Here is a 10,658-nt window from a genome sequence, read left to right as displayed (position 1 = left end):
ATTTTACTGCACATCACTCTGGATGTTTCTCTTGTTTACTAGAGGGGTTTTTAAGGCAGGGAGCTGGGGAGCGTGTAAATGTCAGCTCTGCAATTTGCTAGGCTGGAGAGTTAGAGCTGAAAAGCTCATTCTGTGCCTTGGGAATTGTGTTACATCTCCTCATGTGCCATTAATATTCAGCTGCACTCCTTGAAAATATGCACAGGCATTAAATACTTTATTAGCAGAAGAGAAATTTAATAGCACCTGCTATTAAAATACATATTTGTTTAGCTTGTTTACTAACTGTGTTCTCCACTTTTGGAGCATCTGCCAGGTCAGTCTGTTTGGTGATGAAATGGGCTGGGCCTGGTGACTGGGGGTCTGTATTTTAAGTACTTGGAGAGTCTTACAGGGATACGAGACTGCAAGGGCTGGTCTTTGCAGTTCTGGAAAGGGCATTCCATACTTCTCTGCTGCCCTGCACAGTGGCACTGGTGCTGCTTTGCTCCTGTTTCACACTCTGCTTTCAGCTTCAGGGAAGGTTTTGTCAGCTCTAAGAAGAGTTTGCAGATTAAAATTGGGATTTACAGATTAAGTAGTTTAATCTGTAATTATGTAATTGCAAATGCAGTTCATAATTAAGTTATGAATTGCATTTTGCTTATGATAATCTGGTAAACTGGAAGGATTTCAAAATGTTTGAAAAGTCCTTAGAAATTCTTTTGCAGAATTTTAGGAATTCTCTGTGGTCCTTGAACTGTCCCAGGTAGAAGCAGACAAGAGACAGTTTTACTGTAAAGAAGGCAAGCCTGGAACTTTAAAATGTATCTTTAAAGGTACATTGCACCAAATTACAGGAAGAGTTCAGTAGCTACCATTGCCTTTAGAAATGCTACATAGGATGCATTTACAGAAACACTAAAAAAAGTTTTGAAAGATTGAAAGGACAGAGACAATGTCAGGCATTTTTTGAAAACTCTAAAATTCCAAGCTAGCCTAGAGGCTCTATGGTTGTAGCACCTCTGAATTTCAATGGAAACATCATGTTTTGTAGTGGCCCTTCTGTGGCAGTTCTGCCTCTTCTATGTAAAATGTGTATTTATGAATCAGGCAGACACAATGAAGTGAGATTTGCTCAGCACTGACTGTGACCCCTCATCAGCTTGATGTGTATTTTCTTGTTCTTACTTTCATGGGGTTGTAATTCTACGCCTTCATCAGGAGATCCCTTTGCCTCCTTCACTTGGGTTCTGCTTTTGCCACTGTCTCTTTGTCAGGTGTAGGCCAAATATGTTCTATTCTAAATTGAAACATGGTAAAAATCACTAACTGCCTACTTATGTTTTTTCTATTAAGGGTAGCACCTTGTAATGCAATTTGTCTTTTTGTGGATTTGATCTTAATACCATTTAAAAGTTTTTAAAATTGAAGCCTCTGGATGTTGCCCTGGTTGTGCTGGGTGGTCGGAGCCTCTCAATAGTGGGGAGGGAGTTGGTATCTTGGTGGCTGGAAAGGTGGTGTGATGTGAGGGATTGGCCTGGGACACTGCTTGTGGGAGGGAAGTGGTCCTGAAGGTGGGATCCATAATGGAGGTGAAGGTGAAGCCCTGCACTCGTGTACAGGGGCTTTGCGAGGTCTCAGGGCATCCAGTTCCACATCAGCATGGCTTAGCTGGGAGTTCGTCTGAAACGACACAGGCTCTGGTCCAGGCATCCTCCTGGGACACCTGCAAAGCCAGCAGCCCACTATTGCCAGCACCACGCCGGCAGTGGCACAAACACCGCTCAGTAAGGCACGTGGGCTCCTCGTTGTGGAGTCGTTCTTGGCTTGGGGTGTTGGCCCAGTGCTGCTGCAAGGCCTGGGGAAGGGCTTTGTGCTGGCAGGGCAGTGCTCACTGTAGGAAATGCTGAAAGTCACATCGATTCTGTACTCTGGCAGCATGGCCTGGACAAAGCATGGGCTCACAGACCCAGCTGGCACTTGCAGTTTCTCCAGGGCCTGCTGCATTTCATCTTTCCCGCACCAGCTGGAAGATCTGTTGGCACTTGCACACAGCGAGCTGTTGTACCAGGAGATGACTGTGGAGCCGGGCTGCAGAGCTGCCAGTGCGATGTCTTTGGGGCTGCTGGAGTTCAGGAAGAGGGAAAGCTTCTCCAGGAACAGACCCACCCTTTTCCTCTCCCTCAGGAAAGAGGAGTAGCTGTTCTTGGTCCGCATGGTGAAAAGGTGGCACGGTACCTCGGGGGGCTTCAGGAGCTCGATGGTGAAGGATTCCCAGGCTGTCAGACCTCCGGAGTCCGTGGCAGACAGCACAAATTCCTGAGGGGAATACTGGAAGTCGATCTCCAGGGGATAGCCGTGCATGGCCTGCTGGGAGGTGTCAAACTGCAGCCAGCTCTCCGATCCCGACGGAGAGCCGTCAGCTGGGAGGATTTGTAGAGATAACTGAGTGGAGTTGCCATCTTCCTCATCATAAAATGTGTTGGCAGGTAAAGGGAAAAAGAACAGGCATCCGATGGTTGCTGTTAGGAATTTAATGGAATGAACAAGCTTTGGGGAAGTGTTTGCTTGCCCTTTAGAGAGGAGGGAGAAAAGGGAGGGAAAGAATTAGGAAAAAATTGCTATCTCTTGCTGGATGATGGCAAAGAAAACTTGTCAGCCTCAGGACTGTGGAGTGTGCTGAAACTGAAACTTATAACAGTAAAGTCTTGTCCTTGATCACATCTTAACCTCATTTGTTAAGCATTTAGGTATCTGTTTATTTAAAGAGCTGTAAATATCCTCAACAATATTTTGTCTAGTCCAAAATATTATTCAGGTCTTGTATAGTCCCTTCCCAAACAATAATATCTCATTCTAGTAAATTTTACACAGAAATACCACAACATGGTATTGTTTCATCTTCTATTTCCAGCATTAATCATGGATGTTTTTGTTTGGGGATTTTATGAGAGTATGGGTGCCTGGGATGGGATTGCTGTGAGTGCTGCATGTCTGCCTGGTTTGAAGAGTTCCAGAGAATTTGGGAGTGGACACCAGGTAAGCTGGAGGATGATAAAGTGTGGGGACAAATCTGAAAGGAAATTTCCTCTCTGTCACTGTCAGGTGAAGTTTGCTACCAGGCTCAAGGAGTGAAGAATCACAACACAGAGTTCCTGCAGCTTGTGGCAAAAATGGTCCTTTCTTCTTGCCATTTCTGGATCATGTGTATTTGTGCTTTCTACACTTATGATAAGGACTAGTAAAATCATGCCATCTCCTTACATATTACCTAATGTAAATATTAGAGAGGGATTAATTCAGGACACAAATATTTAGGTCATAAATAGTCTGAGGACTGCATGGGTTCTAATACAGGAAACCAGAGACACCTTGCAGGGTGGATGAAAAGGTTAATGGCAGCTGTGTTCAGAAGCAGGAACAGAAAAGTAAACTTGTTTTTACCTTGAGTTACAGTCTGCAGCTCTTGTGAAGCAGAACATGGAGGAAGAGTTCCTGCACTTTCCACAAACTGTAGTCTTTCAGATGAGGGAAACAGCCGGCTGCTTGGATCCAGGTGTGATGGCAGCAGTGTCTCACCCACCTCTGTGAAAGTGAGATCATTACAGTTCAAGGTGAAAGGTCATTTAGATCTATGTGAAAGGAATCTTATGTAAATAATGTGTCACAGTGTTGGGAATACAGTTTAAAAGCTTTTATGGCATGTGATTGAAGACCTTTGCCAGTTTCTGCCAGCACAGGAAGGACCATGGGAAGCATGCTGGGGTTCAACCTCCCCTTTAAAAAAGGAGAGAATGCAAGTGGCTTCTATCTCTGGAGAAGAAATTTTTTTTTTTTTTTTTTTTTTTATATTTTTACATGGCCTGTGCTTGCCAGAGCGCTAATAACAGTATTGTGTTAGGGCTCTATTGCCCATCTGCGGGATTTGACAGATCATAGAATCAAAGAATGGCCTGAGTTGAAAAGGACCTTAAAGTTCATCCAGTGCCAACCCCCTGCCATGGGCAGGGACACCTTACACTATCCCAGCTTGCTCCAAGCTCTGTCCAACCTGGCCTTGGACACTTCCAGGGATAGGGCAGCCACAGCTTCTCTGGGCAACCTGTGCCAGGGCCTCCCCACCCTCCCAGGGAACCATTTCTTCCCGATATCCAATCTAAACCTGCTCTCTGTCAGTTTGAAGCCATTCCCCTTTTTCCTGTCACACCCCACATGCTCTTGTAAAATAGTCTCTCTCCAAATGATGCTTGCTGGGACACCTGATTGCAAAGCTAAAGTTTTAGGCTTTGGGTACACACTTAATGTAGGTCTAATAAAGTTTTACAAATAAGATGGCTCTGAGGGGCGTTAACAAGGCTTGGAATTCTGCACTTCGTAACTGTTTAAAATCTCCCATGTGTACACTTTTACAGATTTAATGTAAGGTGATTCAGGCATAATGCCATGAATTTACCCAACTGGCACTACAAACAAACAATCTCTGTTGTCTTAACTTAAGCCTGAGTCACAGATTCACGCAGTTGAAAGAGAAGGCAGACTAAAAAGTGTGTCTGGCCTAATTCTTTACTCCACAAGATACTCAACTACTTCTCTGTCATTTTCGATAAATATTTATTCTTCAGTTCTTAAAAACCCTCCACAACGTTCCCCAAGCATCTTTTCTGATGTTTTATCATCCTTACTGTGAGAAAGTTTATCTAATGTCCAACTTAAATCATCTTAACTGCACTTGAAGGTCATTAGTGCTGTGTTAGTTCCCAGGAGATTCTGAGAATGCTTCTTTTATCTTTTAAGCAAAATATTATATAAAGCTATGTATTTTCTCAGTCTTCTAGATTAATGGTTTCAGTTTGACATGTTCTTGAGACCTCTGGCCATCCTTGTGTTCCTTTGGAGCTTTTTTAAGGGTCCACATCTTTCCTTAGATAGGATGGCCAAAGCTGGGCCTGGTCATTCAGCTGAGCTGTTATCTGCTCCCAGCTGAGCAAAAAAATTGCATTCCCTTATTGGGAAGACTGCTGCTGGCACCTCCCTAGTGCAGGGAAGTTGTGCTTTTGCACAAGAAACTGTGTTGAACAATTCTGGCAGGACTCAGGGCAGGAGAGAGGATAAAAGGAAAGTCAAATCTTAAACGTACCCGGTATGCTGCTGGGCAGGTGAGAAGTGGCATTAAATAAAGTCACCAGAGGTGCTTCTACAGCATCTGGCTTGATGCCTGAGATGATGTGTGCCTCCAAGGTAGGCTCGGTGACATTTGGCAAAATTCCACTTGTTCCCAGATCTTTGTCTGAAAGTGATTCCTTTGTGCCACTGGATAAAATCCTTGCAGGTTGTGGCTCTGTTCTGAGCATGCTGCTGCTGCAAGAAGGAGGAAATGTATTTGTTGGTCTGGATAACCTGGACTTGTGAAAGGCAGAAAAGTCTGGCACAGTAAGAACTGGAGCAGTGTCAGGGTGGGACAGAGTGATCAGACTTGGTCCAGGAGGTGCTTCAGCTTTACCAGGGACAGTGCTGGTTAATGTGTGAGGAAAGCTGGCTGAGGCTTCGGGACTAAAAAACAATTTGGAGTAGAGGGTCTGTGCTTCTCTCTGGGCTACAGAAGAAGCTGTGCTTTTCCCTCCAGCAGATGAAAAACCACTGGGCTGTGGGATAGTTGTAGAAGGTTTAGATTGAGGTTCACAGCCATTAGTGAAGACTTGGCTCAGACTGCTTCTTGCTGTGACAGCTGGGAATGTGTCATCGATGGGAGATGTGAAGCCAGACCAAGCTGTGGCCCTTACTGAAGCTTTTTGGAATAGTGAAGGGAGTGCTTCTGGAGAGAGGGATGCACCAGAAAGCTTTTCAAGTTCTGGAAAGTGGCTTTTTGCCTCATTGATGTAATCTGGCACTTCTGATACTGACATTTCTCCTGGCAAAGATGGATGTAATTCTGTCTTGGGAGAAAATGCCATTGCTGAGCTGTGAGGCCATTCCTGAAGAGTGTTTCTCACCCATGGCCTGGAAAGCTGCTCTGTGCCTGAAGTGATGTCCTGTAGGAGATGGTATGTGGATATCTCTGATTTGCTGGAAAGGAAATGTGAGTGTGTCTCAGGCACGTGAGGCTCTGGCTGCTCTGACAGCAAGAATGTACCAGAAGGTCTAGCAGGCAGCACTTCCAGTTCAGAGAAGAGAAGCCTGGTTTCAGTTATCAGGGAAGGTGACAGATCTGGGCAATGAGAGTCTGCAAACATAATGGGTACTGAGGGGTTAGTTGGCATGTCCTGTGCTGAGTCCATTTCTAAGGTGACCAAGCTTTCTTGACTTGCAAGGTGGATATTATTCTGCATCTTGTAACTTGCTATGGTTCTACTTTCTGCACAGAAAGTTGATGAGCTCTGAGTAGGTGACAGCACAAGTGGTGTGAGTAACTGGCTTGGCACAGTAAAGAACAAGGGCCTGGAAGCCTCTCCTGCAGCTGGTCTCTGGGTAATTCTAGTTGGTTTTAATGCAGGTGTTGGTGTGATCATTAATTGCCTGCGGTGTAGTCTTGGAGACTTTCTTTCATAATCCCCTCTCCTGAGTACTCTCCAGCCTGCAATTTCATACCCTAGAAGCTGTGAGAGGTGATGTGAGTTCACATTGTGCCGCAGGACTTGGATGAATTCACGGAGCAGGGCAAAGCCTCCGCACGTGACCGGCCAGGAGAGCCCCACGTAGTGGTTGGTGGTGAGGTCGATGTGCCCGGTGTCCTCAGCTAGAATGTGTGAGGCCCTTGCTGCTGGGCCTGGGTGCTGCAGCAGGGTCAGCAGGGAGCTGTCCAGGTGCAGGTACTCAGCCATCCTGCACACCATGGACAGGCGCTCCCGGACGTCCAGAGTTTCCGCTCCAGCAGAGAGAATGATTTCAGCAGAAGTGATGGGAGCTTCCTTCCCACACCTGACATGGAAAGTCCAGAATTAAAGTGGATAAGAATAATTCTTTTTACCCCTCCCAGTTTTTGTGAAGATCCCTGTTTGAATTCAGTAGATCATTGTTCAAAATTTTACCTCTTAATCCAAAACTTCCTTCTCCATGAATATATGAATGTTTCCCATTCCACTAACTTCACTGATCACTAAGTTTGTTCCCACTGCTTGTGCAGAACACAGCGGCGTGGTCTGAATTTCCCAAACGCTGTCCTCATTATGGAAGTAATTTACTTCAGAGATATTCCCAGTCCATTAGACATCAAATGTAGGTACTGACACTGAGAAAGTACCACCAGTGGTAACAAACAGTGTCTTATGGAGGCAATTTGGAGGCTCACTGGGAGCCTGCCTCTCTCCCTGCTCACAGAAGAGTTAGGAACTGGAACACGGAGGCTGGATGCCATCTGTACAATGGAGAGTCAGTGTCCCTGTGCCCATGTCTGCTGTGCACTGTAGCTCTGGGACAACAAAGCCTCCAGCTTTTATATTCAGCATGTGCTTGTTCAATATTTTGTGGGGTTTTGTTCTAGTTTTGGTTCCCTGATGTCACATTTCCACAGCAGGAAAAACCCGCCCTGTGTCAATTAGGGAGCACCCATCTCTTTTTTTTTTTTAAATAATTTTTCCCTCCCCTCACTGATTAGAGCAGAAGCCACGGAGGCCAGCAGTACTCACTGGTAGCTGTTTGGCATGCGGTTCAAATTCTGCGTTTCCAAGGATAAACTGCTGTCCTGCACATGGATGGTGAAGTTTCCAGCAGCCCTCAGTGTTTCCTGGGCAGGCACCCCTCCAGAGGCAGCAATGTTGAACAGGTACACTCCTCCCTCCCCTGCCATCGGCAGCCCTTGAAACGTGTTTGTTTTGGGGTTGAATTCCAGCCATTTTGGCAAATCTGCACCACTGGCTAAAGTGACCTGCTCCGTAAGAGGATGGCAGAGGAACAGAATTAGTGATAGGAAATGCTTTTACTACTCCAGTTTTACATACTCTAAGCTCTAGCTGGATAAAAGTTCAGAAACAGTCACAACTGATCCATTTGGAAATCTTAGTAACCACGGTGCCTTGGTTTTTTATGTAGTGCTTGTCTTGGGTGTTTTTTAGCATAGTGGCAACAGTTAACTGTCCATTTCCAAGACCCTGCATTCTTTAGACTGCAGGTAGACAAAACACATGTGTCTGTAGGTTGTTTACTTGCTCAGTAGGGAAGTGCTGCACCAGTAGTGAATGCTGGTGAGATTTTTGCCATCAGTTCTACCTGTTTCTAATACATTTGAGGCACTTTCTAGAAGGAGATGAATTCATTTTAAACATAAAGCAAATGTCTTTGCTGCAGGATTGTACCAGGAAATGTATTGAATAGTGTTACCTTGTACTGAGTTACTGTTCCCTGAAAGGCAAATGCTGGCACTGTATAATAGAATATTTTTCCCATGAGGACAGTTGCATGTGGGATTATTCCTTGCAGGCTCTTTGTTTCTTCCCATCTGTTGTTCAATCCCTTGGCAACCTCAGCAGGAGAGCTCACACAGACAGACAGCAGCGCAAAGAGAAGAGGGAGCAGGGGCAAGACTCTCAGCCCTGGGAGCACAGGGGTCCCCGAGGCAGGAGAGCTGTGCTGGATGTGCCCTGGGTACCTGCAGGCATCATCCATCTCATCCAGTGCCGCTGGCAGCTGGGTGCTGCTACTGGAGCTGTAGGGGAAAGAGAAAACCCAAACCTGTGGGCATGTGCTCCTCAGATCAGCCAGCCCCATCTCCCAGCGAAGCAGAACGCTGGCAAATGTCTGAGGCTTCTCACTGCATTGGTTACAGCCCTGCTGGTCTCTTTGGGCCACGGTGACATTTGGGGAGGGCTCTGGGCTTTAAGAAGCCTCGGTACTCACCATCACTGCTCTGTTCAGCCAAAGGATTTCCACGGGGAAACAAAGCTGGTTCATCATGCTTTTTAACCCAGTTGCCTTCAGTCTTGCTGTTGCTCCCGTCTCTGTTTCTGTTGTGATAAAAGCCCACTCAGAAGTGAAATGCTACACTGGGGCCTCATCAGGGGGGCCTCCAACATAGGGCAGAGCCAGGTGAACAGTGCAGTAACCTGACCCGCCAGGATTTGTGGTGTAGTGGTGACAAAAGGAAAGGTGAGTATGGCAAATGGCACTGATCACGGGGACAAAGGCAGGCTGAGACTCACTATCCTTCGTAGCATCGAGGGCTGGAATTCGATTTGCTATGTTTGATGCTGCTTCTACAAGAGAGGATAAGAGAACAGTAAAAAGGGCTCTCATAAACCTGTGAGTGGCTTCCAGCTTTTAGATGAGCAGTGCATACAACATGCTTGGTCCATCCTGCTAAGGACAGCTTTGTTTAAAAGCACGCAAGAAGAAAAGAACATTTACTAGCTCAAAAGATAGAACTGAGAAAGCATGGATGATGTTTTGGAGCCAGATGACTGCAGCAGCAGGGCAGGGAGTGCTCCTTTCTTGGTACAGCTCTGACAGCAAGATGGCTTGAAAACCACAGCCTGCTTTGCTTTGGCCCTACAACCCCAGTGGCCATTTATCAAGGAATCAGGTTTTGCTCTGCTGGCTTTTAACAAGTATTTTCTTGCTTCTGTTTGTGGAGGTGTTTGCAGTAGTTGCCAAGCTTTCTGTCGTGCTCTGTTGTGCAGATCCCTTCCATTTTAGCTACGAGGCGAGCGTGCTTTGGATAGAGCAAGAAGTGGTGATGCAAATCTTACATAAAGACAAAAATTGTGTGGTATCTACCAGAAGACAATGGCTTGCTAGTGCCTGCAGTGTGTTCCTATACTCTGGGAAAAACAGAAACCCTACTGATAGGTGTGCAGTGCTTGATGTCTGCTTTTGGCCAGAGATGAACATTTATCCAGCAAACTTTGTTTCCCTTGTAACCAAGATTGGCTCTGAAGAAATCAAAAGTTTGTGCTTCTTTGATTATGCTCAGCTGTGCTGAGAAACAAGTTACTACATTCACCTCTCCATTTTTCACTGTCAACATCTCCTGTGTTCCTTTCTCCTGCAATCCCTGGAAACAATGACAAGTCCTCATTCACCCCTTATGAAAAGAGGGAATAGGTGGTGGGGCAGAAATTCAAGTTGCAGATAAGGACTTTTACTTAGGGAGTATCATTCTTATGCAAGGGAATGGGTGCTTGACAGCTGATTAATACCTCCTAATGAATTTGCCTCCTGAGAGCTGAGTAAATATTGCCATGTAACCATGCATGAATCATCAGCATGCTCTGAAATGATGGGAATACTCCGAGATGCCTTGGTTGCTGTGAGCTTACAGGATTCCAAACCACCCCTGGAAGGGCAACATCTGCCCAGTGCAGGAATCCAAAGCCTATGGACACACCTGTGCTTCAGGTGGGGAGGTGCCAGTGAGTGTTCCACCTATTTGGGTCCTGTCCCTTCTTAGCAACATTTGTCCCCCTGGCTTTGACAGCAGCAGACATCATGTATTTACTCTGTAGTGTCACGTGAGGCAGAATATTTTCACAATGTTTGCTGTCATAGTGTTCTGGATATAAACTTACTGAAACCTCCCATGAATGTACAACGGCTTAAAATAATTAGATTTTTAAAATTTCTCTGGAGCCTCCCTGTAATCCTCACTGTTGTATAATTACTGAGCTCATAATGAATTGTTCTTGCTAAATTGCAACAGAGGCATGTGGCATTCTGTTGGGTGAATGCCTTTTGATAAAAACAAAAAT

General features: G+C 45.6%; 1 protein-coding gene across 1 annotated transcript; it reads right to left on the bottom strand.

The window, feature by feature from the left end:
• Positions 1–1,649: 1,649 nt before the first annotated feature.
• On the bottom strand, positions 1,650–7,872 carry LOC104696479. The gene is made up of 5 exons (XM_039571092.1): positions 7,605–7,872; positions 5,120–6,897; positions 3,427–3,567; positions 1,913–2,405; positions 1,650–1,665 (listed from the first exon to the last, which is right to left on the bottom strand). The coding sequence occupies exons 1-5, from the start codon at positions 7,763–7,765 to the stop codon at positions 1,650–1,652; spliced, it is 2,589 nt and encodes an 862-aa protein (XP_039427026.1). The 5' UTR covers positions 7,766–7,872.
• Positions 7,873–10,658: the final 2,786 nt, after the last annotated feature.

This window comes from Corvus cornix, chromosome 1A, assembly GCF_000738735.6.
Source record: "Corvus cornix cornix isolate S_Up_H32 chromosome 1A, ASM73873v5, whole genome shotgun sequence".
NCBI lineage: Eukaryota > Metazoa > Chordata > Aves > Passeriformes > Corvidae > Corvus > Corvus cornix.
Note: the sequence above shows the minus strand (reverse complement) of the source record. Positions and strands in the feature narration are given on the sequence as shown.

Excerpts from the sequence above, each read along its gene's own strand:
- LOC104696479 (XM_039571092.1), bottom strand. The coding sequence starts at position 7,765 with ATGGCAGGGGAGGGAGGAGTGTACCTGTTCAACATTGCTGCCTCTGGA. Across the intron at positions 6,898-7,604 it reads CGCATGCCAAACAGCTACCA|GTGTGGGAAGGAAGCTCCCA; the intron begins GTGAGTACTGCT and ends TTTCCATGTCAG. Across the intron at positions 3,568-5,119 it reads CCTGCCCAGCAGCATACCGG|AGGTGGGTGAGACACTGCTG; the intron begins GTACGTTTAAGA and ends TCACTTTCACAG.